Genomic DNA, 27601 nt, shown 5'->3' with positions numbered 1-27601 from the left:
TTTTAAGACAGTTCATTGAAACAGCTCCCCTCTCAAGCTTCAAGTTTGATAAACTGCCATTTTCTGACAATAACTGTCTAATCAAAACAATATTGACCAGCTCCAGACATAATGTACCTGGGAGAGTCACTGACTCCTGGCACACAACCAGCTCTGTGGTTCCTTGCTGGGTGTGGAGGAACAGAGCAGGTAAAAACAAGCAGCTTTCCCCTCTGAGGGACAGCCAGGGGAGGTAGCTTCCTTCCCTTGACTTACTTGGAAAACAAACCCCTCCAGGACCCCATTGGAAAGGACATTTTGTGGGGATGCAGAGCCTGGGGTTTCTTTGCAGCACCCTGATTCCCACCACCCCAATTACAGCACATCTGCCTCAGCTTCCTCATTAAAAGAAGAGTCTGCTAATTCTCTCATCAGTAGCAGCAATGACTAATTAAAAGGATAGCATCCTGCAATTAAACGAGCAACACCCAGAAAGAGCAAGATGCAAGTGCCACTCAGCTGTGGCACAAAACACCAGCTCTTCTGATGAATCTTCAGTAAATACTGAATTCTGTTTCCAAGACATCTTGCCTTGCCGGACACACAGACGTGGTGTCCTGGATAAATCATCCCCTGTTAGCTCTCTGTTTGGGTAGTGTCGATTTGTTGATGTACCAAACAGCACACTGACAAGCTGTGGCAGCACATAAAATCGGAGCAGACAGCATAGCATCTCTCATCAACACTACGTGGCAAGTGAAGGCGGCGGGGAGGAGGTGAGCCATGAGCGCACACAGGACGGAGCCCTGCCTGGCAGGGTGCAAACCACACTGGTGAGGAGGGGATGCTCTGCACCCTGCCTTCTGGCAGGACTGCCTGGCACCAAGCCGGGCACTGCTGTGAGGACAGGAGGAGGCAAGGGAAGATGTCCCCAAGGTACTAAACATTGCATTGAGGGGTATCTCTGTGCTAGACTAGCACCTTGCCCTTTTTCAGCATTCAGAAATAGGCTGTAACTCATTTCTTTTTTTTTTTTTTAAGCTAAGCACATGCTCATAAGTGAGGTTTCCAATGGCAGAGGGATATACTTATTTCCATCTAGGCACAAGACAGTGGCATACGCTACTCCTTCCCGTGCCCCAGGCTCCAAGGTGTCTGCTGAGCAAGCATGGCTGCAGGCAATGAGTGGGAAAAAAGGTGAGAACAGGAGCTGGGGTTATTAAAAGCAAAACTTCAGTGGCTGTGTTCCCAAGTTCCTGAAAGACATTCCTGCTGAATGATAAAGTGCAACCAAGGGTCCTGGCAGATGGTGCACGGGGCTTACAAGGCTTCTACTCCTGCCCTCCTCCAGCTATGACCCACATAAGGCACAGGCTCTTCATCATCATCATCACTACTGTGGGAAAGTCTAGTATGAACCCATCCATCCCCATTTCCCCCTTGCCCAGGCAGTGAGCTCCAGGCTGCGGCCAAGCCTGGTCTTGCCCAGCCCCTGCCCCAGGGAATGTTAGCACAAAAGAGCACAAGCACCCCAAGGTCTTTCCTCTCTATCTTGCTAACAATTAAATTAAATAGAGAAACCACTCTGTCTCGCCACAGCACAGAGGGAGAGATGAGGATGGCCCGCCAAGAGGCAGATCCCTCCTGATCTTGAGGGCTCTGCTTCTGTGAGCGGATCCAGAAGACTGAAAACTTCTAACCCATTCAAACGGCTGCAGAATAAACCCCTTCTGAAATCATTACCATGGCAACCAAGGAAAAATAACACAGAAAGAAAATACTGACCTCAGCTATTTCACAGGAAACACCAACAACATTTTACTGACTCATCACTTGCAGATTTTTAAATATATATACATAAGAAAAGAATCAAATGGGTCACACAAAGATGTGATTTTCAACCTGACACCAGTCCATTAAGATCCTCTCTGCCCTCCTCATGGGTGCAGACATGCACCGGGTCTGCCTCCAAACAGGAGCCAGACCACGAGTCCTGGGGCAAAACACAAGGAATTCTGATGAATGGAAGCAGCTATTAATTAATAAAACAAGGTGCCCCTTCTTTGCCCTCTTCCATGCCTGATTCCCCATCAATTATAGCTCATGGCTGTGTCCTCAGCCAACCAACAAGCCTTCTTCATGGCCTGCCCTCACTGCACCCACATTTGTCCCTCTGCCATAGTGCACCCGCAGAGCCACAGCCATCCTGAAAACCACTTTGGTTCCCTTCAGTAAATACAGCTCCTCTTAGCTCCAGAACCACTTGCTACTTTATAAATAGAAACTCAATCCATGCATATTTTCAGTGATATTCATTTGGGGCTCCTTAAAAGGCATCGGGCTTTAGCTATTGTCCTGGGTCCAGCAGTGCGAACCGGAGTCATGTTTAATCGGAGCCTGATCGACCGATAGGCTTCCTCTTTTCATCCTTTGCCAAATTGGTGAAAGGAAACAGTAGCAGGATTGCAGATGGTTTTGCTCTGCTCCTCCTGGGGCTGGAGACATGGAAAGGGCAGTGTGCTTCCTGCTTGGTGGGCTGGAGGACTTCTGGGAAGTTCAGGATTTATAGGCATTTATTAAAAGGAAACTACTTTGACAGACAAGGGAACAAGTACAGTTTCATCCCATCACTGCATGGGAAAGAAGGATTTTGTTATGGGCTGAATGGAATGCTGCAAGAAAAGGAGGAAAGCAGCTTTTCTTTTGGAAAAATCAGAGCTGTCTGCACAGGACAGACTCCCCTTCCACCTCTGCTGCTAATCTCACCTTCCACTGTTCTTCTCTGTTCCAGTTAACAAATGTCCCTTCCCACCTCACACCTGCAGAAGGAAGGAGCTGATTCCCATGGAAATGGCTCCTTCTGGCGTGATGCAAGACTTCCCACTCCACCACATCCTTGTTGAGCAACGATGGCCAACAAAAGTATTCCCTGGCCCTGACTGCCTGTAAGGGGCTGTGTCCCCATGCACCTCTCTCTGACTCTTGTCCACCCCGAACCTGGAATGCAAATAAGGGGACAAGCCCTGAGCATGATGGAGAAACTCATTACCCAACCCTGAAGGGACATGCCATGAACCATCCCTGCCCAGGACCATAAGCGGGACCTGCAGACGTCCCCCAAGCCCCAGCACTGGGCGATCTTTACCGCTCTCAGGAGGCACAGCAGGTATTCTTGCCTGAACTCCTTATCTCTCTCAGCTTGAGATTTCTGGATTAATATTATCCCAGAAAATGCAAGAAAAACATGAAGTAGCTCATCCATCTGCCCAGGTTTTGGAGGAGCTTAAGCTGAACAAAGGCTGCATTTCCACTTTGTCACACCTTGTAAGTACTTGAGATTTAAAGCCCTCTATTTCTAGTTAATCTAAACCAAGTTGGAAACTTATCTCCCCATTAGTACTTGAGGAGGTACCAGGGGGAGGGAGGAAATAAAAACAGAGAAAGAAAAAGGCTGTCTCTGTAGGGCTCCTGCACTGTTCTGCTGAACCCGGGTTTCTGATGCTGGTAACACTATCTCTAATGCTGACAGGCTTCCAATGGAGAAAAGCCGATCGTCTCCTAGCATCAGCAAAAAACCAATTATAACAAAGAGATGAAATCCAGCAGAGACGAGAGAAAAAGTGCTCGGCTCCTGTCCCCACTCCCGCTGGGGGCTGAGCAGGCTGGGAAGGGGCATGTGTAACTGCATGGCAGAGCCATGGGCATCAACACATTGGGTCCAACCTCTACCAGGAGAATGTGTGAAAAAATGGATTTATCCCTGGGAAATCACCAACAATCAGCAATCAGGAGCGCTTACAGATGAAAACATTTGTTGGTACAAGCTGAGGATACTCCAGAAGCTCGAGCTGAATTTGCTGGCTCCCACCCAAGGGGAACAACCACAATAATCAGAGGAGCAGAGAAACACCCGGCTATCTGCAGAGAGCAGCGATTTTTAATCCTCATGGGGATGAGGCGAGTATCGAAAGCGCACACATCATTTTCCCATTTCACTGAGCTCGAATCCCTCCTCAGCACTGCCTGAGCAGAGATAACATAAAGGTATGTTACATAAAGGTACAGCTGAAACAATAGCTGTAATGATAGGATCTAAAGCAGCCCAAGTATTTCCAGCTTCTGAACTAAATTAACAGGAAAGGATTGACGCTTACATCTCCCCATCCAGGGAGCTGAAGAAAACTTTAGTAGATGTCAAGGAATCCACATAGGCTCATCACTGAAGCACGCAGAGAACTGAATTATCTGATAAAAACCCCATACACTTTCCAATTGCATGAAATCTCATTTAGTTTTCCAATCAGTCAGTCTGCAGAGCCAGAATAAAGTCTGCTTTATAGGCACAGCCCTTTTTTTAAAGGCTATGAGGGCCATGGTACCCGTGTATTTTGCATGGCACGCTGGAAGAGCTTCATGAGCAAGTCAATTAAAACACATGAGGTCCTACAAGACCTCATAAACCCTTTTAAATCACTGAGGAGCAGAAGAACCCCTCAGGTCCATAAAAAGAATTACCCTCAGTAACAAACAGAGAGCTGGTATTTGAAGTCAGTGATTCTGGTGATTAACAGCTCTGATGACTTCCATTAGCGTTGACTTGACTCCTTCAGTCTCCAAAAGCAATCTGTTAACAAGAGTAATTTCTGCTCAAGCAGGAGCTAATTGAATACAGCACGTGCAAATCTATAGGGCACCTCATTTTCCTACTGTGGGAGCGCCCTATGCAGCTGTAGCACTGAGGAATTAAGTTGATGCTAGCTACAAGTCCTGCGTTGGGCAAAGCCAGCAGCCGCCGAGGGAGGGAAAGCCTCACTGTGCTGCCAAAGCTTTGATCTCTTGGCTAAGAGTAGCTGGCACAGGGCTGGAGAGATATGTAATGGAGTTAAACAGAGACATGGGATATGCACCGAAGTGGAAGTGGAGATACCTCTAGGAAGAGAAGACAGTGCATGAATGTGGGACCTTGTGAGCTCCCAGGAAGAGCCCGGAGCAGATGGAAGTTGTCCAGGGAAAGGCTGTCTCATTCATTCAAGGGATGAATGCACATGCGTAAGTGGCCTCCTGAATCAAAGCCTAATGAATCAGATTCATACTGGGAAGCATCAAATTAGAACTTTCACCACAGAGAAGAGTTGGGCTGCACTATTAAGGCCACAGTTGGAGTGAAGCAGCTGGGGTGCAGCATTGAGGGGGTGCAGCATCAGTTTGCATTGGTGTGTGATGCACAGAGCCCCTGGTGCAGCACCAGCTGCTGCCTGTATGTGGGACAGGTCTTTGAATCCCTGCCTCACAGGAAACAATTCAAAAGAGGTGTACGAGATACCAGAACTATTTTACAATAGATTCCTTTCCTTCCTGACCTGGAGGCTTGACACAAATCCATATGCATGAAAGAAGCCAAAATTTAGATGTCCTGGACAGACCTGATGTGGAACCGTGAAGGTTGGAGGGACACGGTGTTGCCCACAATCACCCTATGCAGCCAGACAAGGGTGAGCTGCTGCAGCTCATCCCTGGATCCTCCACATCCTCCTCTAATGCTAGTGTGTCCTCTCCCCTCTGGAAAGGTGCTGATAAACAACACCAGGCTTTTGACATAGCGCCTTAAAACACGTCCTGAAAGCATTTATCCGAACATAGACTGAGGTGTCCAGAGTGGCCTCATGTGAAAATCCCAAGAGGTAAACGTTCATTAAATAAGCAAAGAGCTTAATATAGAAAGCCATGGAGTCAAGTCTTTAAGCCCCCTCATATCTTTGCAAACATCAGCCAATGAAGATAAATGTGATGTGGTTGATCACTTGCACTTTTAGGAAAGGGTCTTCTAAAAGAGAAAAGTCACGTTTCAGTGTTTATAATCTCTGCCGAAAGGCCTGGTCCAGCATTTCTTCCCTCTAATTCCTGCTCTCATAACCGTCAGATTATGAAACTGCAGACTATAAGCCTCCGGAGTTCACAGAAAAACACCTCTCTGCTCTCTGCTGCTACTTTGAGCAGATGAACTAATAAAAACAAGCTCTGCTATTCACTCCAAATGCCTGGGAGAAAGGAATCTGGAACAGTAGTAGCTTCAAAAATACCGTCAAAGCAAGTAACCACCCACAGCATCTGGATTCCCCCCACGCTTATCCGCTCCCTTCACCTTGTTACCCGGAAACCACCACAGAAATCTGGCACTTCCCATCCAGCTGCCTGCTGGGGACTCACCAGTAGCCAGGGTAGAGGCCAGCACCCCACTGCCCTATTTTCCCCTAGCCAAAGAATTAAGGAGCTGTGTTGCCTTTAGGGTGTTTGATGATGGGAGCTTGCTCAGCCACGCATCTGCAGAAGGATGTACATGCACGGTGGGAGCCGACACCAGCATCTCCCAAAAATGCTCCTGATAAAGGATAACAAACTTTAACAATCCTCCCATTGGATAGTCACAGCAGAATTGCTTTCACCTTTCAGCCAAAGAAGGAATATGACTGTTCATTGGTTTCTGTGAGCCACCTCCCCCCAGGTTCTTAGGAGATTATCTTCCTGCTATTATTAAATAAAGGTGGAATCACTCAAGCTTCCCTGCAGAGCTCCCACCAAGGGCAGCGCATGAAGGTGAAACCTGCAGGACTTGAGAGCGCATCATTGTTTAATGTGTACTGAAAACAACGGGTAGCCAGCCAGACTGTATTAGGATGTCAGGGAGAAGGTGCTAGCTGGAAGGGACACATTTAGCACAGCCATGTCTCCCTGGTGTTTGGTCATTGAGGCATTAATGCCACAGGAGGACATGGGAATTTGGAGCTGATTTGTAGCCACCACCACTGCCACTGTGGGAGAAACACCTCTGTGTGCAACGAGCGACTGCAAACATGAAACATGCCAGGAAGGGAGAAAAGTAAAAAGACATAACTCGAGATGTGAGGGAGGTCCCAGCAATGGCTGGCGCTGGGATAAGGGTGGCTGTGTCTGTCTGGGATGGGAGAGGTCTGCCGTGCTGGGAGCAGCACCATGCTGGTCACTGGGAGCCCTCGAGCATTGCAGGGGTATCTAACAAGGTTTTGCAGCATCTCAGCATCCCCACTAATAAACTCATCACCCCAAATACAAAGTGAGCACCTGCAGCACCAAGCCACCTGATGCCTGCAGCAGGACCAGAGGCGCCATGCCAGGCATGCTGCCAGCAGCAGCCACAAAACCCACATGAGACCAGACCCTGCGAAAGCTTCCCTGAAAGCAGAGCTCTTGTCATCCTAATGGAGACATTTCAAGAGGAGTGTAGCAACTCCTTTTCTTAATGACTATATATAGGGAAAAGCTCTGCTAGGTGACAAGTGTGCGAGAGGCTGGAACAGAAGCAGCCTCTTGCCTGCAAGGGCTCAGATAATCAAGCAGAGGAATAGCCAGCGATGAGTCTATTTTGGACTCAGCATGCTGTTGCTGGAGCATTCACCAGGGAAGCAAAGGCATTTTTTACCTCCTCTCCAGGGACTGCAAATTCAATAGACTTCCCTGCCTGCAGCTGCACTGACCCTGGAGCCCGCAGCCAGCACTGCTGGGCTGGCACAAACCCAGTGGCAAACGGCTGGTGCCTCTCCTTGGCCTCTGCACCATAGAACCCAGCAGGGCATGATGCTGATGGCTGTCTCAGCATGGTGCTGGGCGTCCCTGGTAGGGCCGGGATGCAGGAGGCCACACAGCCAGGTACCAGCCAGGTACCGGCCAGGGTGACTGCTGCCTGCCCCTGCCTGCAAGCTAAAAGCACATTTAGAGAGAAAAAGCCAGCCTTGCTTTGTCCTGAGATCCTTCTTACAGCATCCCAATGCCTCTCACCATCCCAAACCATCCCACTGGCAGATGAATTCAAGAGCCGGTATCACCACCCACATCCCTGCTGCACTGGGAGCCACTGGTACAGCACTCACCTGCTCGTGGTACTCGATCCCCATGCTCAGTGTGTTGATGAGAATGGCCACCATGATGCCACGGCCGAAATACTTGCTGTCCACGATCTTGCGGAAGGTCTCGCACACCACGTGCCAGAAGGCCAGCACCCGGCTTGCTCTCCTGGCGCGGGCTCTGCCCCGCTGCGGGTCCCGCTGGTCGCTGTAGTGAGCATCCTGCGTGAACTCATAGACCCCCTCGCTGTCCGAGTCGGCTGTCTCGTTGTCCGTCAACTCGGCTTCGCTCGCCAGCGCCTTGAGGCAGTAGGGACAGCTCTCGGGGCTGCAGGAGCCACCGTCCAGCTTGGTGCAGGGGCTGGAGATCTTGCAGGAGCTTTGGCAGGGCCCTGAAATGCCAGCGGGGCAGGGCATGGCAGCCCATCAGCCGGGATGGCAGCCATAGGAGCAACCCCCAGTCCCCATTAGCACCAAGCTGATGCCCTTGACACGACAGGCATTTCCTAAGGGGAAAAGGGCTCCTGAAGGGTTAAAGAGCCCTAGGCAAAACCTGAGCTCCCCGAGTGTCTTCTCCCCAGTGAGAAAGCTATCTTTGCTGTCCCCAGGCAGACACAGCTGCCCAGGACCCTAAGCTCACCTCGTTACACCTCTGGCCATTATGGCTAGGAGAAATCAATCAGCTCTCTGGCCCTGGCAGGCTCTGGGCTGTAATTATCAACAGCACTGCTGTAGCAGCCTCCTTTCCTGCTCCCGCTGTTTGCCAATGCTCCAAAATCACCAGCTTCCCCCTCCATGTGCCGCCCTCAACAGCAGCTCCCAGCTGCCAGGTGACAATACCAGCAGGATATTCCCCCCCAAATCCCACCATCTGGCCAAGGGAAAAGGCTATCTGCAAAGCACATGCCCAACTCCTGCACAGCAGCACGCAGCAGTGGGAATAAAACCCCAGCACTAAACCAACTCAGAGCCCAGCTCTGTGCATTTAGTTTCCGGGCTGGGGGCCTGCCCTGGTCTCTTCCCTGCACAGCTCCTGGATGGAAAGGTCAATGTCACTGCGGAGGGGCGGAAAAGGAATAGACTGTCTGGGACAGCTTGGCCAGAAATGTTTCTTGGAGGCTGAAAGTGTTTGGACTAGACTGGCCCAAGCTTCCAAACCTCAGGATGTGGAGGGGAAAAGAGCATCTTGTGGTGAAGGTATGAAACCCCTGATCCAGGAAAGCTGCATTCAGCGCCTGGCTCTGTTACGGGCTTCCTGAGCAAATCACAGATTCTTAACACTCAGCATCTGAAATTGCCATTGAGCAAAGCAGACACTTGATCTCCCCGAGCCTCGTGTGCCATAGGCAACAACACTACACAGTGCTCAGGGGTGTGCTGGAACTCAGATCTGGAGGAGGTCCATTCCCAAGCTCTGCAGCAAGTGGTGGGCAACTCCAACCCCTGCATTTCAGCAAGGAATGTGACCATTTGGAAGCAGCCAGGCTCAGTGTCACTGAGCCCAGTTCTAGCTGATTTGGGGAGTGCAGAAGTTTGGAGAGTGTTCCAATTGCAGAACAAATTGGTTTGGAGGGGGAGGAGATGAGGATGGGAAAGAAAATGGGTTCATTGATAACATTCATTTCCCTTGGATATTTGCAAGTATGAAATCTGGGATGTTGAAAACTCTCTCCTGATTTCAGCTATAAGACACAGTAGGTAGGTCAGAAGATTCCTATTGGCCTCACCTGGAAAGCTATCGCCTTTCTCTGTAACGTGGACTGAAAAGAACCCTGCAAAGATTCAGAAAGAGAAATAAATCTGGTCATAGCTTCCATTTCTGCAAGGCAACCCCACACTCACACCCAGCCTCAGGCTCACCCGTGCTCTGTGTCTCCAGAAGCTTGTGCATGGTGCTGTACGGCCCCGGTGGGATGTTGAGGCTTGTCAGGGTGCTGCTCCCACCACCAACCGCTGCCTCCCCAAGGTTCTTCTCCTTCAGCATTTCATGGGAGGTACTGGGGTGCACGGTGGGGTACACCTTGCTGCCCACAATGTTCTTGGGGATCCCCTCTGGGCTTGGCAAGCCAAGGCCCGGCTGCGGGAGGGATGGCCGGCAGCGCACCGGCTCGAAGTGGCAGTCAGCATGGTAGATGCTGTGGACAGACTCGGTGTTGCTGGGAGCAGCACTGGGGGCCCCATGTGGGGTTGATGCCGTAGGGGGGAGCATCAACCGGTTGGTCCCGTTGTGGAGTGAGCTGGTCTCCACATCGCTGATCTCAGGGCTGGCACGAGGTGCCCGCAGGTTCCCATTGCCCAGGTGATAGTGGTGGTGGTGGTGGTGATGGTGGTGGATGAGGTGGTGCACCGAGGACCTCTTCCTTCTCCGGTGCTTCCTGGCATGCCGGTCAGTACTCGCCTTGCTCGCAGGGCTGGTGAGGAAGCCCATCCTCACACCTGCCACCCGGTAGAGCTCCACAAGCTGCTTGCTGCCTTTACGGGCAATGTAAACCAGGTACTTGAGGAGTTCATCGTAGCAGCTGCCCGGCTCTGAAAAGCTGGCAAGGGTGCTGGCGTTGGACAGGTAGCGCACCCGCTGCTCCTTCATCAGCTGGCTCTCACGTTGCTTCGTCTCGGAGAACTGCGTTGCTATCACCACCAGGCAGAGGTTGATCATGAAGAAGGAGCCCACCTAAGAGGAACAGGAGCCATCAGCCACCTCAGGGTGACCCCACAGCTCTGCTTCACCTCACACCCCGGCACAAGGAGCCAGAGCAAACCCCATCCAGCCCCATCCCCTGTGTCACCCAACAGGGACCATCAGCCAGCACCATGGAGGGACTGAGTCACCCCCCAAACTCCCACCCCAGGGACTCCCACGCCAGCGCTCCATGGAGCACATCAGAGATCAAAGACGAGAGAAGATTATTGTGACAAAAAGCTTTTGCTCTTTTAAGATGATGTTTTTCTTTCCCCGCAGACAGCGGTTGTAATTATCACAATTAGTGGTATTACTGATGAATGCACTGAGCCTTCCTGATAGGAAGGTTTTTCCTGGCAGCCTCAGGGCAGCCTACAAGCAGATCCCTTTCCCCTGCTAACGGGATTTGCGGGTGACTGTTACGCAAGGGCATCAGCAGGCTGTACCCACAGCCTGGAGGGTTTATTTCCAACCAGGTTTTCGTGAGGTTATGCCTTCTGCAGAGCCCAGCTTGGATCACAGGGAATTATTGACATGCTAACAGGCTATCACACACTGCTAACATTACTCGCACGGCATCTGGAAAAGCATGATTTTCCTTCCTTCCCACCATTTAGGGGATGCTGAGAGCAACGAATTGTTTCTTTTCTGGGTAAGCGAATAGATGAGCTAGAAAAACCATCATGGACTAAATGACCTCCTATCTTCTCTCATCAGGGCTTGAGTCCTGGTTTGATGAGGAGCAGAAATCCCCACAATGGCCTAATGGACAATGTGCAGCTATTTTGCAGGACTTAGTCAAATTAGAAAGCAAGAAAGAGACTCATCTCACTTATCTCAGATACATTCGAGTGAGGCACCTAATGATCCTTTAAAGTCAAGAGAGAAATAGGCACATCAAGTCTGCAATGCATCTAATTTATTTTGGATGTCTACCTTTGGAGGAGATGAATCACTCCCTTAAAGCACCTATTTTTTTCCCTTGACTAGAAAGAGAGTCTAGACAACAAGCTCAGCCTGTTAGAGTAGACAATTCTGCTTGCATGGATGAAGCCCTTCATGGAGCCCCCCCCACAGATACTCTTTGTTGGCTCCGTTGTGGGTGGTCTTGGATGATGCTGTGACATGTGGGTGGGCTGTGGGCAGTAATCTCTTCCCTCCTTTCTTAATGTGCTCTCTGAAGTTTGGGATTGTTTCCCTGAAATGTCCTCTCTGTCTCTGTCCTTCAATATGGGGAATTTCTGGGCAGCCTCCTCCCCTTCCAGAACTCAAAACCTGATTGTGGGAAATTTGCCTACTTTTAAACTTAAATTCAAGGTGGCAACTAAGAGAGAGAACCTTGGAGCACAAGGGGAGAAGTAGTAGTAGAAGCAGCAGCAACAGAAATGTGTCCACTATAGCTTAAGCATATCTTTCTTCATGTTCACAGCAAAACTCAGCTGCAATACAATGTATTGAAGCTGCAAGTCTTCCAGCAGGCTGGTTTCTACATCAGCTTTTATATACACTGTATTATCTGCCCTGTTCCTCTGGGTCACTCCACATGCCAGGAGGACACCCATGTTCCCCTAAGGCCACTCACAATGATCAGGAGGATGAAGTAGATGAAGTTGTAGAAGGAGTGTGCATCCATGACAAAGTACATGATGTCCACCCAACCTTCCAGTGTGATGACCTGGTGGAGATAGGAAGGGAAAATGAACCCGTCAAGACTCAGTTATAACACCAAGTGCACAAGCAACGTTTCTCCTGGCTGGGTCATTTCTGACACCCCACAGCTGGTCTTGGTGCAGTACAAGACACTGAGGAGCCAAATCCTGCTCCTACCAATGCCACCACCATGTTACTAGCTGCCCAGTCTCACCTGAAATATTGCAATCCAAGCATAACCAATGTTATCAAAGTTGATGGCTCCCTTGAAGGGGTTGTGCTCCCCGGCAGAGCAGTTGGTGTAATACTGGTTCCAATTGACACAGGATGTGTTAGTGGTGTCATTGTAGGAATAATAATCCAAGGTGCACTCAAGACCCTCCTCCCTTCGCGTTGGGATACTCCGGCAGTAGCGCATCCCATTCTCCCGGGGCTGGGAGCAGATGAAAGGGTTCTCATCTTCATTTTCTGTCTGGTAGTATCGCTCCAAGTCCACCGTGTAGGGGCTGAAAGAGTCCAGACAGGGCTGGGGTTTGCACACTGGTTGTAGGCAGTCTGGCAAGATAACAACTGTGACAGCAAAGTCCAACATCTCTTATTCTGGATCTTAAAGCTTTGAAAGGGACCCTCTTGGACTTTCTGTAGCCCCACTGGGTGAGATGATGTCCTTAACTGGGTTTGGGGAAAATGAGGCAAGAGCACTTGACCACTCAGCAACCCCTCTGATGGCATTCTTTAGAGTCACCCATCTGGAAGTGCTCTGGCTTTGACTTTAGGGGACTGAGAGCAGGATTCAGCCCAGCAGGGCTTCCCTGAAATGCCTTTGCTGCAGTAAGATGGAATTCAGTCAGTTTAAGCTTCTGTATCTCCTGTCCTCCTGGAGATGCTGAGAATTGCTTGGGAAGACTTTATGTACAAGGACCTCCCAGGCTTACTAAAAACCAGAGACAGGGCCTTCATCTGCATGTCACAGTGCCTGTTCAGCCCATAGATAAGCTCTAAATTCCCTCTGAGGGTGGCCTTACCACAGCAAACACTCTTCAGGGAAATGAAACAACCCATGGCCAGCCAGAAACTGGCTTCTTGCTCTGCACACAGCTATCTCCTTAATGCTGCCAAGACTCCCACTAAAGCTTGCAAAGATATTTTTAAGCCTAGTTCAGCCTGGTTAATTCCTGCAGAATTGCCTTTAATACCCCCCAAAGCTTATCTAAACCCCTGGAACTCTGGCTCAATTAAACAGCACCCAAACCTGTGGCTCTACTGGGTTTACTCAGTGGTGAAGCAGTGCCCCTGCTCTGCCACCATTTACTTAACAGGGACGTGCCCTGGAAATGACTCTCTCAACTGCCCTTTGAGGGCATCGTCTACAGGAGGGGTGGCAGTGATTAGGGGATGTGTGGGAGACGATAAAAGGTGCATCATGCCAGCTCCAGACCAGAGACCCAGCCTAGCCACAGCAGCATCATTGTGGTCCTGCTGTGTGCAAGAAAGACGTTTTGGCATTGCAGGATGTCTCCATCCAGGTATGGATGTAGCTGGATTAACTCCAGGGAGTCCACATTTGAAAGGCACCCACTGAAAAGTGACAGGGGTGTTGGAGCTTGGCAGAGCAGCCATCAAGTGCCTGCAGTCACCTGCCCTTCTCCTAGCATTCAGAGGGAGGGAGGTGGTTGGAAAAAGCAGGTAGGTGGGTATGGAAATGCTAGTCTGAAAGAGGCTGACAGCTAACAGATATTTCAACCATTGCTCAAACATTCCTACATCTGGCAAGCTGGCTGGCCAGGAAACTGTGTGCTACAAAACCCCATTTGATCGCAATAATCCTCTTTGCCTTAAAAATCCAGGGATCTGTGAAAATTAACACTTTGGGTCTATCTATTGCTCTGAGACTGAGAAGGATCTGGCATCACAAAATGTACGGCAGCTCCAGCAGCTTTCCCTGCGGTTGAGGTGGTACTACACATGCCATACCAATAAATATCACCAGCTGCTGAACGGGACTCAGCCCTCAGAGTCTCGATGAACGCAGAAAAGGTCACACGTTAATGACATGCTGAATTTAGAAAGCCTGCACTCTTATTCTCACGGGGGTTTTGTTGGCTCTTATCAACCAGAGAGGTTCCCAAGTGCTGGCTGAGGGTCCTGCAGGACCCGAATGTCAAACTGTCACAGCTCACTGTCCTGGCTATGTGTGCCTGAGCAGGACCTGTGGCAGCGTTTAGGAGCAGGGAGCATTTACGGAAGACCAAGGCTTTTTAATGGAGATCCTTAGCTCCTGAAGGGACAGACTCGCCCAAGCTGCAGAGACACTTCTGCTGCCCACACAGACTTACATGCTGAAGTTCTCGGGGAGGAAGCAGCGGTTCCTGAGCAAACCTGCCCACAACTGGACTCCCACAATGCCAAAGATGAAGAAGACGAAGAAGCAGAGGAGGAGGACGTTCCCCAGCATGGGCAGTGTATCCAAAAGAAGCGTCACCAGGATGCGCATACCTGAAGTGAAAAGTCCACGCTGAGTTTTCTTATTCCAGCTGTGCCCTCCTGACCTTTTCCTTTCCATCCATACTTTTCCTTTCACTGACAACTACCACCTTTCCAACCACATCCTTGTCAATCACACATGGCTTCAAACACCTCAGTCCCATCTGGTTTCCCCTCAAAGCCCCTGGGAAATACCTCTTCATCCCTGCCCTGCTCCAGGGCACACAACCAACCTTCGCTGTTCATCTCCTTTCACTCCCTATTTCAAGTCCTCTCCTCCTAAAGTTCTCTAGCAATTATATGTTTCCTTTCTTCCCTGACCAAACTCTGACATTCTCCCTTGCTCACTTGTATTTGTTTCCCCACTCAGTATATATGAACATTCCCTTTCCTCCCTAATTCCACTCATCTGCCCTAAATCCCCACTCTTCCTTAAAATACAAGACTCTCTCTGGCAGTTAATTCTCACAAGTTCAGGAACAGCCAGTTCTGTAACAAAGACAAATTGAGGGTGACTTCGACTTGACATTTACACACAAAAAACTTGATTTCATCTGACGTCTCTGTAATATTCTGCTCATCTCTTGCTCTCCTCCCTTCCCCATCTTCTGCATTCTCTCACTCGCTTATATTGATTTTCATTTAAAGAAACCTTTACGTTTGCACTCTTTACTTTGATACTTCAACAAGACTCCTTTCTCTCTGCCTGATGCTGTCACCTCCTCTATCAGGCTTTTTCTTCTACTTGTCTACTAGGGAACAACCACATTGCATCAACTCCTAATTAACTGAAATTACTTTCTGTGGTTACTGCATTTATCATCACGCAAACCTCTTTTTTTTTCCCCCACCTTACATTTCTATCCCATTGTAACTGCGCTGCAGAGAAGCCAAGATAAATTACCTGGGGTTTCAAAATACATTAAGTGAATTACATCCCCAGTTAGACAGTGGTGGATAAATTCAGCCATCCATCAGGTCAGCAGTGGGGATAAAAAAAACCATTGCAAACAGGATTCTGAAGCTACTGTAATGATTGCAACAGCAGCAGCAAAGCCAGATTAAGTCCAAGAGTCAGGACCAGAAACATAAATAGAGCCCAGGCAAACTCCAGCACCGGCAGACAGAACTGAGGCTGATCAGTGTTCATCAAGGCACTGGGCTAGTTTGGATAGGGGAGTTTGGACTTGGGTTTAATTTGGCTAAAACAATGCTGGATTTGACACCCAGGATTGTAGGACCAGGAAAACGATGTTTCTGATGCAGTTTTACTCATGTTTAACACACCTGACCCATATGGCATCTGAGAGGGACAGAGCCCAGTGCCTCTAAGTACTCCAGGCTTTGCCCAGCACTGCACAGCAGGAATGGCTCCCTGGGCAGTTTGGTTGGTTTTGGAATGGCCAATGCCTCTCAGTACACAGGGCTGGGTTGCCATCACCTCCTGCCATGCAGGAGCAGGCAATGCCACCCACCACAAAGGTTGCTCACCCCCATTTCTCCAGGTATTTATATATACCACATATATATATTCCAGGTATGTATACCCCATAAAGGATGGGGTAGCACAGGGAGGGTGGGAGCAGCACAGCTCAGACCATCTGCCCCTGCTGCCTTGGCTCAGCCAATCTCTATCACCTACATCCCTTCACCTTAGCAGCCTCCTGAAGCCCTCTTCAGATGAGAAAGAAGGGTGTCTGAAGACAGTGCTGGGTATCTTATTGACTGGTGGCTCATCTCTGATGCCACAGGTGTCAAAAGGAATATTACTTAGAGCAGAAAAGTGACAAGCACTGGAAACCAGAGCGTGGTGGTAGGACCACACTTGGGTGAACCTTTGAGCTGCAATGTAAGATTGCATCTTCCATCTTTAGGGCACAGATACAAAGAACTTGCATCAATGGGGAGCAATAAGGATCTGACTTACTGGGGACCCTGTTAATGGCCCTGAGGGGCCGCAGGACACGGACGGTGCGGACTGCTGAGAAGCTGACGTTCTGCAGGTCCAGGGAATACTCCAGCATCCTGCAGAAGACACAAACGCAAAGGAACATCAAAGATCTAGAGAAATGTTAGATTATCAAACATTATAAATCAAACATCATATGCCAGCCGCTCACAGGGGGACTCGTTATTGCATCTCTCCCACCAGGAAAGTTTGCCAGAGGAATTAATTAAGGGTTGTTTGCGTATCGGAATAAAGTCAATGAGCGAGAATGTGACACACCAGCTCACACAGCCACAGATCTTCCCTCTCTTTTATCTGCTTTGGTTACTGTGTTTTGCACAGGTCCAGGGCAAAAGCTTCTGAAAGTGGCTGCACACTCTGGGGGGGGTGCAATTTCCCGACAGACCCATTTTTAACAACAGTTACACAGATTCCTTAATGCATCTGGGTTTGCTGTGCACCACCGCAGAAGAGAGGAGCATCCCCTGGTGCAGACCCTTTCCATGGGGCATGGGAGGTGTGCAGCCATGCCAGCAGAGACCATTGGCAAGTGGGACTCGGGTGGACAGGCGAGCACACAAATCAAAACTGATGACACTCATAGATAACAAATAGGGCAAACATGGACCAAGGAACCCTCCAGTGCTCCTATGCTGTGCCTGATGGGGTTATTTCACAGCTCAGGACACTGAGGTGCAACCTGCACATGACTTAGTCTGAGGATGTACTTGGACTGCTGCAAGACCCTGGGATGCCCCAGCGATGTCTCACTCTGTTCATAGCATCTTTGCTCAAGCACTGTGGGGCCATCAGTCACATCACCACCAGGACTTTGCTTTCCAGATGTGGGAAAACATGAGGTCTCTGCCTGAAAGTGTTCTTGAAGAGGTAGAGCCAGGCAAGGCAAGGCAAGGCAGAGGACCATGAGGCTCCCTGCACAGCCAGGCTCCCACCGCCACAGGCAACCACAGAATATAAATCTCTTCCAAAAATTACCAAGTTCCATCTCAAAGCTGGTTGGGTGGTTCCTTCCCTCCAACTTTGATGGTTAGAAGCCTAACTTCCTACCCTAATTTATTCAGGACAAGCCATATCCCTTTGTTCCTATGGCAGCGCTGTCTTTTAAGTAGCTTCTAGTTGATTCTCTGATTCTGTAGCTGTTTTGTCCTTGGTATTTACCCACCCAATGTATTTACAGAGGACAAATTGCGTCTTCTCTCAGCCTTGATTTTGCAAAGCCAAACAAAACAAGCTCTTCGAGCCCCATCTCATAGACAGGCTTTCTGCTTCCCAGTCACAACCTTCACACCTGCCCTGGTCTGAATTAATCTTACCTGATTAGGCATCAAGCTTCTGGAGGAGGCTTTGCTGGTGCCTCACACTAAGGCATCAGTGCTGCCCCCTCCCTCCCTGCTGGAAATCCCACAGGATTCATCAAGGAATGTGTTGGCTTTGCCACGGCTGCAGAACAATGCAGGTTTCTTTCTGCTCTTGCTGTGATCAGCCAAACCCACTCACGTCCCTCCTGGCCATCAGCAGGTGAGGAGCACCCAGGTGGAGAAGACTTGCTCTTTCTAACCCTCCAAATACACGACTCCACGCTTGATGTGGTGACACTTCCTCTGATTTCTCTTGATAAGCTCTAATGAGGATGACGGTGCTCAAACCGTATCCAAGATCAAAATAACCTCAACATATTCCTCTGTATTTAGCTGACACCCACAGTTGTGGGACAGCCCCAGAAGATGAATTTTGGATGCTAGATGTTTGTTCTCATCCTCTGACCACAGAGGAAGGCGTCATGTCCACAAAAGCCCACCTGATTCCAGTGACAAAACCAGACCCTTCCTCAATGCATAGGACTTACCATATGGTGTGAGCTTTGGCTAAGGTAGCAGAGGGACAGTAATTCTCCTGGGATTTAATGGTTCTGAAGTTCCACTCGTTGTTGGAAAAGGTTTTGGCATGGTTTGCAGGATTCGGGTAAAAAGCCCATGTCAAACATACAGCTTTTCTTTCATCTATTACTAAAAACAGAAGCTACCAGCAAAATTCAGAGCAGCAGATGGTTATCTGCACCAAGACAAATCATCTTCTGATTAATGACAGCTCTAGACTCACTCCCGGAGATACATGTGCTTGTAAACTGCAAAGGGCATTGCTGTAAAATGCATTTCGGTTTAACATATTAAAGAACAATTATAAATCAAAATTCAAAAATCCAACCAAACAACCCAGTAACTGGAACACCAAGAGCAAGAGCCAGGAGGTGCTCTCCCACCTCTGCTGCTGGTCATTGCTACCAGCGTTACAGCATTGCAAGCTCAACCCCAGACATGATCCACACATTGCTGGTAACTAACAGCTCAAGAGCCTTGAGAGAAGACGTTATTGGAGAAAACAATAAGCGGGTAAAAATCAGTCACTAAAGAGCAAACCCAATGAGAATCCCATCACTTCCCAGCTCAAAGGTCACTTCCCAAGGCAAGGGGATGCATGGGAGGAATCAATCCATGTCCCTAGCAAGAGAGGATACCCAGGGAGAGTGAGTGTCAGGATGTCACCAAGTGGCGAGGTGACATGTGCATTTGCCAGCATATATAACATCTACACATTGGAACTCTGCAGTGTAAAAAGCCCCCGATGGATCTTCAACTCAAATGTCATTTCTGTTCAAACGGGAAAGCACGACGCCTGTCAGCGCCTCTGCCACGCACCCGGGTGCCTAGACAAGTTAAAGGCTCAGGAAAATACTCAGCATTAAATAGGATGGATTGATAGGAAATGCTGAGGCTTGTCAGAGTGATCAGCAACCCCCGATCGCTGGAGTTATTCAGAAGGAAAGCGGAAATATTTAGGGCTTTCTAAGAATAAAAGCAGAGCATCTGCAAAGGCAGACGTACAACGGGCTGGTGGTGGGATGCAGAGAGAGCGCTGATGCAAACCTTTGGCAAACACTCCTCTGAGAAGGAAAACTCCTGGGTCTCAGCAGGTAGACACAAGGGATGGCTCAGGATGGATGGGGCAGCTGAAATGCTCTCCTGTTCTGCCTGGAGACAGTGAGACTCGGAGTACACTGGGCTTTCTTTCATATAAAACCCACAGCATTGGGAACGATCTCCTAAGCCCTGCCTGCAGCAAAGGGCTTACAGAAGTGATGCTCAGGAGCATCACAGGAGGGGCTCTTCTCACCAAGCAAGCCTCTAATAGAGCACAGAAATGCTGGCAAAGCCCTTCCTCCAGCACCTCTCTGACACGAGCTCTGCTCCCATCCCCAGGATCACTCCTGCTCAGGAAGCAGAAGATGGTGCAAAGACCCATCAGAGTCATGGAGTTTGTGCTGAGGGGACTTAGTAAGGAAAGCTTGAACTATCCCCATTCACAGCAGGGTGCTGGGGATGCTGTACAGCCAGGACATGTGACCAAGGTCACACAAAGAACCTAAAGCAATGCCTGAAGTCAGGGAAGCATCCCTGAGTGCTGCCCACCCCTCTTCCAGAGAGGCAAAGAGCTGCCACTCATTGCCAGCAAGAGATAGGCTCAGATTTATTCAGTGTTGAAAGGTTACCAAAACTGGGCATAGAGACATCCTTTATCTGCAAAGTGCAATAATCAGTGGATGATATTAAGCCACTGATGCTGGAAAAGACAAGGGAACATTATTTAGGCAGCACTGTATCTTCAGATAGCTGGAATGAGATTTCCTCCCAGCCCTCACAGGCTTTGCTGTGCTCCACTTTTGCTCAGGAGCTGCTTTTTAAGCCTCACAATTCTCACCGCATTCGTGGGTGTTGATTAATTTTAAAAACACTCATTTTAATCAAGCTGAACAGAAAGAAAAGAACTGGAGGGAGCATGAACCCCGCAGCCTGCTGGATACAGCAGCACTGCTTGTCCCAGCCAGGACACTTGACTAATGAGGCTTTTGAAGCAGCAGCAAGTTCAGCTGAAGAACTGAAAGAAACTAACGAGTTTTCTCTCTAAAAAGTCCTAAAACTTGAAAAAGACAAGGCTTTTCACAGGTGGGGTTGAGCCAGCCCAGCTGGGTTTTCTTTTACCCAGCAGGTTTCTGTGAGTCAGGGATGTGGCTTGCTCAGGATGCTCTGCTTCGAAGGCTGTGGTAAGGCAGCATGATGCAGGAAGCATTCCCAGCTGCGGGGCTTTGCTGGTCCCTGGGTCTCGGCTGCTTTTCATCCTCCCAAAAGCCACTTAAAGCATCAAATTGCAAAAGTCAACCCCAGATTTTGAACCTCCAGAGGTTTGTGATTATGAGCATCAGCTTGATGCAGTTCTGCCGCTTCGGCTTGGAGCAAAGAGCACCTAATTCAGGATTAGCCAGGATGCAGTGGGGATCCAAAGAGCACCTAATTCAGGATCAGCCAGGATGTAGTGGGGATCCAAAGATCACCTAATTCAGGATCAGCCAGGATGTAGTGGGGATCCAAAGATCACCTAATTCAGGAGGCAGTGGGGACCCAAGAGAAGGCTCCCAGCTTTCAGGACACTCGCATCCATCCCAGAAAGCCCAGCAGGCTCCTGGGAGAGGGTTTGGTGCAGCTTTCACTGTGGCTCAGAGGGGCTGCGGCTGTGATTGCACATTGGGTAATTGCGTGTGCAAATCAGCCACTTACACGGGTAATTACCCCCCAGCGCAGAGGGCACATCTCCAAGGTGCTGCTCTTCAGTGCGAGAGGGATCAATACAGGCGGAGGGGATGAAAAAGCAACATTCAGCCCTGCCTCTCTTTTACTTTTAAGGATGAAGTGACTAATACCTGGGGAAAGAACAGCCTTTGCCCACAGTCACAGCAGGAGATTGCAGCAGAGACTTCCCATAGGCAGTCCCATGCCAGCCCTTTCTTCCATATGTCTGAACCAGGGAGCTGAAGCAGCCCCTTGATCAGCCTGGAACAGATGAAGTGCTGTTCAGAAGAGCTCTGCCTGCCTGTGAAGTGAACTGGCACTGAGAGAAGGCCACGTGCTGGAAGCTTCACCCAAAGCACCCAGCAGAACCCATGCTCTGGGGCTGCTGCAGCCACATGAGACCAGTCTGGCAGCATCACCCTTATCCCAATTCCTGAGCTAAAGAGCTCTTCAGAAGCCATCCAGGTTTAGATGGATCAGGGGTGGACTGTCCCATTCTTTTCTTTCCTGTTACCTATGAATACAGCAAGGCTTCCTGCAGCATATTTGATCCCTGAAATTCAGCACTCTAAACCAGGAGGGAGCAAGACATCCTTAAGGGTTGTTTATGAAGGTTTCAGCGGAGCTAACGCTTTAATATAGACTTCAGCAGAGGGAGAAAAAAATGATAACAAACATTAGAAGTGTTCAGGAAGCAAAGAGAAAAAGCAGCGGTGTCTGTTTCTGCAGGAAGCAGCCTGCCAACCACCTCCAGCCCCAGCTAGTCTCAAATTGTAAGCAAAATATACCACAAGTGTTTAACTTTCCTACAAAGTCTTTTAAGAGGCCTGTTACAATGAGCAAAGCACAAACAGGACTCCACAGGCTTGGCCAAACAACTGACTGATCCCAGAGTAACAACAGACCTTCACAACCCAAACACAGGATGATGCACAGCGCTGCTCAGAGGGAGCAGAAACACAGGCAAAACAAGCTGGTCCTGAAGCAAAGAGGATGGGGATGGCTCCAGCTGAGGAGCAGATAGGTCTCAGTTTGTGGCTCTCCTCTTCCCACACACTTACTGGAGAAGAGGTCCCTGTGCCCTGCCTGCAGGAGGATGCTGGGTCCTGAAGCAGTCAAAGAAATGGCAAGTGAGGACACATCTCCACCCCATAGCTCCAGTTCATCAGCCCGAGCCTCAGTCAGTGCTAAATTGTAATCACTTCTGCATATTTTTGGATGTAAACACGTGTTTATCTTCGATACATCTCCAACTTATGCTGGGAAAGGTCGAAATCGTGTTGAATCATCTTTAGAGGGCAAGAGATGGCTCGCAATGCTTGCTAACCTTCAAGTGTGCTCTGAAAAGTGAACTCCCCGAATCCTCTCCTTTAAAATAACACAGTGTAATTATGCCATTCATCACTTTTTTCACTTTCCTTTTCCCCATGCAACTCTGCAACCTGCAGCCAAAGCCGTGTTTCACTAAGCTGAGTTTTGATAATACAGTGCTATTCTCATCTCCAGCAAGTTTTACTGTAATTACAGAGATGTGTTGCAGACATTACACACTCTACAATTATCGCTAATTGCATTACATTGTCACAAAGAAGTCATTTACTCTCCATGAGCTCATGAGATTGGTCTGGACAGTTTAACAGAGCTGAGAAGTACTTAATGGCATGACACGAATGTGGCCGGCAGCGCAGCAGGAGCAATCGCAGCAATCGAGTGGCTCTCCCTGCCCTCTGTGAGTGGCAGATTTGGGGCAAACATGCACAGAAAGGTTCCTCTGCAAGGTTAACCTCTGTCGGGTCCAGAAACTTCACAAAGAATGGGGAGGATGAAATGCTAGAAGGGTTTTTGGAAGCCTCTCCTAGATTAGTAGTGGTTGGGAAGGGTTTCTATGGATGGTGTGCCCATGGGAGTATACAGGCATGCAGCACATCCCACATGCCCCACACCGTGACATGCCTTCCCCACCCAATACCACACAGACAGGGTTTGCTGCTTCTCCTCTCCCTCTGCTATCACTTTCTGCATCCCAAGGGAAGGGAAGCAGCAGGGAAAGGAGGAGAGCAGGAGACCCAGGACCTGCTTCCCTCTTCCCATGTCCTGCACAAAAAGGAGAGGGGAAAAATGGGAAGGCAGAAGAAGAGCTACTTCATTGTGGTCTCCAGGGCTACATGGGAATGTCATTTTCAAGGTCTCTTCCCTTATCATTTCACTGGGGAACCTGACTGAAGCCCTTACAAGAGACCTGCATAAAAACATAATGCACTTCATCAAGTATCCAGCAAATACAGCAGGGGTTTGAGGATTGCTCTGGCACATGCTCTCCTTCAGGGTCATTTGCCCTCTGTGGGAACTGCAGAGCTGCACTTGAGCTACTGGAGGAATTTCCCTCTGTCTGGTTGGGATTTGACCCTGGAGTGTTGTTTTCTTTTATTCTTACAGTGCTTTTTACCTACATCTTGAGTCTAGTAAAGGGCTTGGGTCCCTTGTTTTTGTCTGTGCTACAGCAGTGGCCTATTCCTGCAGCCCCCTCAGCTTTTCCTGGCCCTTGGCACTGCTGGAGATGGCTGAGGGAGCCTCCAGAATGGCAGCAATGCTCCAAGCAGGATGCAGCACTCCAGGATGGATGGGCAAGGGCTGGAGGAGAGCACAAGGGCATGAAAAGAAGCAGAGAAAGCGAGCGCAGGGGGAGGAGAGGCTCCGCTTTGTATTTAAATCCAGTTCGATCCGTTGCCAGCTGAATTGGTTTTGACGGGGCCCAGATGCGAACAGTTCATGCACATGAAGGAAAGAGCCATCATTTAGCGAAAGGCAAAGCCAACATGGCAGGAGTCACAGGAGGGGTCAACCTACAAGGCTGCAAAACCCCTGCAACAAGCAAATGCATCTGTGTAATCCCAGGGATGTGGGAAGAACAGAGGGCACAGTATCCATGCTCTGCATAGGAAAGAGGTAGCTCTCACACATCCAAATGCCCATTCAGGTGCAGTAGGTGATTTGATGATTGCTTAAGAAAAATGCAGCTATATTTTGGCATAGGAATTAGGGTTGTCTCTGCTGATGCCCCTCTAGACAGAGGTACCATCATGGTGGGGTCTCCATAGAAGCACATCAGGGATAACTCCAGCTCCAAAGTCTTTGCAAGCTCAATACGCAGAGCCAGAACTAGACTGGGAGGGGAATGCAGCAGCACCTGCCACCATGCCTTCCCTGAGCCTCCCCATGTGGATGCCTGGCCTTGCTTGGGTCTGGTTCCTCATCACATCTAATTCTAGTGCAAGAGATAATAAAGAACTAAAGAATACACCAGTTGGCTTTAGAAGGCTCCAGCCCTTGGCCGTGCTGATGATGTTTACAACCCTACCAGATGTTTACAACCCAGTTGGACCCAGGGTCCCACCTTGTCCAATGCTCCATCGCTGCAGCCCCTAATGTTGCTCAGACACTTCTCAAAGGAAACTTTGAGCCTTCTCCTAAGGTCTGGAAAAACTGGAAAGCAGCTTTCTGCAGAAGATAGGTTACAGGGATAGTTACAGCTCTTGGCCTTTCTGCCCTCCATCTCTGCCTCCAGTCTGGGTCTTGAGCTTCACTACATCTTTTGGTCTCTGTAGCACCCCCGTGTAGCATGCCGATGAGTTTTCCCATGCCAAGGATGCACTGGGAGGCTTTCCACCTCGTTACTGGTTTTACTGGGACACTGTTTTGGTTCTCCTAGCTGCCTGACAGAGATTGTGTGCCATAACCCTATGGGGCTAGTGATGGACCATAAGCAAAGCCCAAAGTGCTGCCCCTTCTTGGGGCACACCAAACCCATGCCAGGTAAAGAGCCCAACCGGGAGGGCCCCCTGCTCCTTTCCAGGAAAATCCAGTAAATTCAATCTCTAAACTCTATCAGAAGATGAAAACCCCGCTGTTTTCCCAAAGGAAAGGCGGGGAGGCAGGCGAGGGCTGGCGAGCGATTCATGTGTCAAAGAAAGTCAGCTCGCTGGCTGGGGGCCAGGGACTTTTCATGTGGATTTCCAGCCTCCGCCAGGAGACTCTCGGGTGCTCAAAGATCCTTTAATTCAAACCAGGTTGCTCTGAAAGGAAAACACTCAAAAAGGCGAAACTTGGTCGCTTTCCCTCAAGAAAAGAAGTGTAATAATGAGGGCAAATATGCACATTGCAGTGAACTATCCTCCTGGCACGCCGCTCCGTGCTCCCAACCGCCTGCTTCTCCACCACCTCGCCTGATGGAAACCACAACCACTGGCGGGGCTGGAGGGAGAAGAGCCAAGCCCAGGGCCCAGTGAGGAGCCCCAGGGCATGGGCTGGCCACAATCCACCACAAACAGCTTTTGCCACCCTGCCCTGTTCTCTCTATGAGCTGAGCATCAGCTCTCCCACGAGCTGTAGAGAGGACCAGAGGGACTGCTGCGATCCGGGTGGTGATCCCCTCTGCAGAGCCAGAATGGACAATACCGACAAACAAATACCCAGAAAGCCCCAGTCTTCAGAGCTGCAAACCCTCCCTCAAATCCACTACATGTCAAGTGATTCCATAAACAACAAGAGAGGCGCAGGAAGAGGGAGACCCATCACACCGGGCTTACCCCGCGATGACGATGAAGAAGTCCAGGCGGTTCCATGTGTCTCCCAGGTAGCACTTCTTCCCAAAAATCCCTAGTGCAATCATCTTGACGATCATTTCCACAGCAAAGAAGGCAAAGATGAAATCGTCAAAGCTCTGCAAAAGAATGGAAGGGAGGTGGGATACTCCTGCTTCACTGCATGCTTGTGCCAGGGCAGGGAATTAGAGACCTGAGTCCAACAAGGTCTCCTCTTGCACCACCAAGAGCTCAAATCCCTGGGCAGAGGCAGCTCTGAGAGCAGCCCCACATCCTCCCCCAACCCAAGACTAGCCAACAGCACCCATGGTGCTTTGATAAAGGGACAAGTATATTTTGGTCTCTGCTTTCACTATAGATGGCTAACCCTCCCCAAGCACTCCAAACAAGGCTTGGCTACATCAGGGCTGGCACAGGGGCTTTGCCTGATAACACATGTGCATTCACATAGAATCATAGAATAGTTAGGGTTGGAAAGGACCTTAAGATCGTCTAGTTCTAATCCCCCTGGCCATGGGCAGGGGCACCACACACTAAACCATATCACTCAAGGCTCCGTCCAACCTGTCCTTGAACACTGCCGGAGATGGGGCATTTATCACTTCTTTGGGCAACCTGTTCCAGGGACACACCACCCTCACAGGGAAGAACTTCTTCCTTAAATCTGAGCACCAAAATCAGCATTTTGTAAGTGCTGGTATGACACCAGTGCAGGCAGGACCTAAACATCCTGGGGCATGAGGCCACCTCCACCACACCATGCTCAGTACCTGGAGGATCCTGCAGCGCGGCGAGTCGCAGGCGATGTCCTCGCAGGGATGGAACATGCCCAGCGTCACGCAGTTGAGCAGGATCACCAGCATGCTCACCCTCTCGAACCACCTGCACAGCACCCATCAAGGAAGCAACAGACCTGGACGAGCATCCACAAGCAGCCAGCACTGCATCAGAAAGGTTATTCTGGTCTTTTTATTCAAGGCACGTGTCAGCTCCTCGAGGTCAGACTCTGGTTTTGCATGGAAAGCCTCTCTGTTTAGATACCTGCACAGCGAACTGATGGCGTGCTCTCCCCATGCTGGCATCAGTGGTTACAGCTAATGCGAAAACCACTACAACATGAAAGTTGCATGGCAAGAGTGCTGAGAGCTGATGGGATGGATTAAAACATTAAATTAAAAGAACTATGTCAACTTTTAGGAAAAAGAAAGAAAAAAACCCACACCAGACAGTTCATTTCCTCTCCTGGCATTTATGGAAAAGCACTCTAACAACATTACAATTTTCTATTAACCATGTTACAGCTTATCCCAGGAGCGTTTCCCTGAAGTCACTGCTTGAACTTTTCATTCCCAGTCCAAATTAAGACTGTCAAAACCATTAACTAACTACCTAAAAGCCTTTAAGACTATGAGGGCCAGCAGAGCCCATCCTTACCCTGGCTGCTGCCTCTTGGAGCAATTTTAAAGAGCTGAGCTGCTGGGACACACTTTTGATGCTGTTACTTTTGGGGCAGAATAAAGTGTGCTGCTGCAGCAAATCCTTATGGGGATGGTTCAAACCTGGTACCCAATTTCTGCATTCTTCTAGGGAGCATTTCTACCCAGCTCCCGACTGCCTGGGGCGCAGAGATGTCAAACCCAGGAGCTGGTGCAATGTGGTGCTGGGGTTGTCTTCCAGCCTAGCACAGAAAACACCCCATCGACTGCCACAACCCACAGGCAGTCGGGGCCACGCTCCTG

General features: G+C 49.6%; 1 protein-coding gene across 16 annotated transcripts in view; it reads right to left on the bottom strand.

The window, feature by feature from the left end:
- The window catches only part of CACNA1G (calcium voltage-gated channel subunit alpha1 G), a 143512-nt gene that overhangs the window by 71400 nt on the left and 44511 nt on the right, over positions 1-27601 (bottom strand). For 9 of the 16 annotated variants that reach the window (XM_032920295.1, XM_030506543.1, XM_030506549.1 and 6 more), the window contains exons 2-9: positions 26633-26744; positions 25848-25981; positions 16598-16695; positions 14523-14682; positions 12401-12692; positions 12119-12211; positions 9717-10527; positions 7884-8248 (exon numbers count right to left, since the gene is read on the bottom strand). In XM_032920295.1, coding sequence (XP_032776186.1) covers positions 7884-8248; positions 9717-10527; positions 12119-12211; positions 12401-12692; positions 14523-14682; positions 16598-16695; positions 25848-25981; positions 26633-26744 — 2065 coding nt within the window. Of the gene's footprint in view, positions 1-7883; positions 8249-9583; positions 9629-9716; positions 10528-12118; positions 12212-12400; positions 12693-14522; positions 14683-16597; positions 16696-25847; positions 25982-26632; positions 26745-27601 lie in introns of all 16 variants that reach the window. The other 7 variants (XM_030506539.1, XM_030506553.1, XM_030506542.1 and 4 more) reach the window with 1 other exon arrangement.

Source organism: Strigops habroptila, chromosome 14, assembly GCF_004027225.2.
Source record: "Strigops habroptila isolate Jane chromosome 14, bStrHab1.2.pri, whole genome shotgun sequence".
In the NCBI taxonomy this organism is placed as follows: domain Eukaryota; kingdom Metazoa; phylum Chordata; class Aves; order Psittaciformes; family Psittacidae; genus Strigops; species Strigops habroptila.
This window is presented reverse-complemented; position numbering and strand designations above follow the sequence as displayed.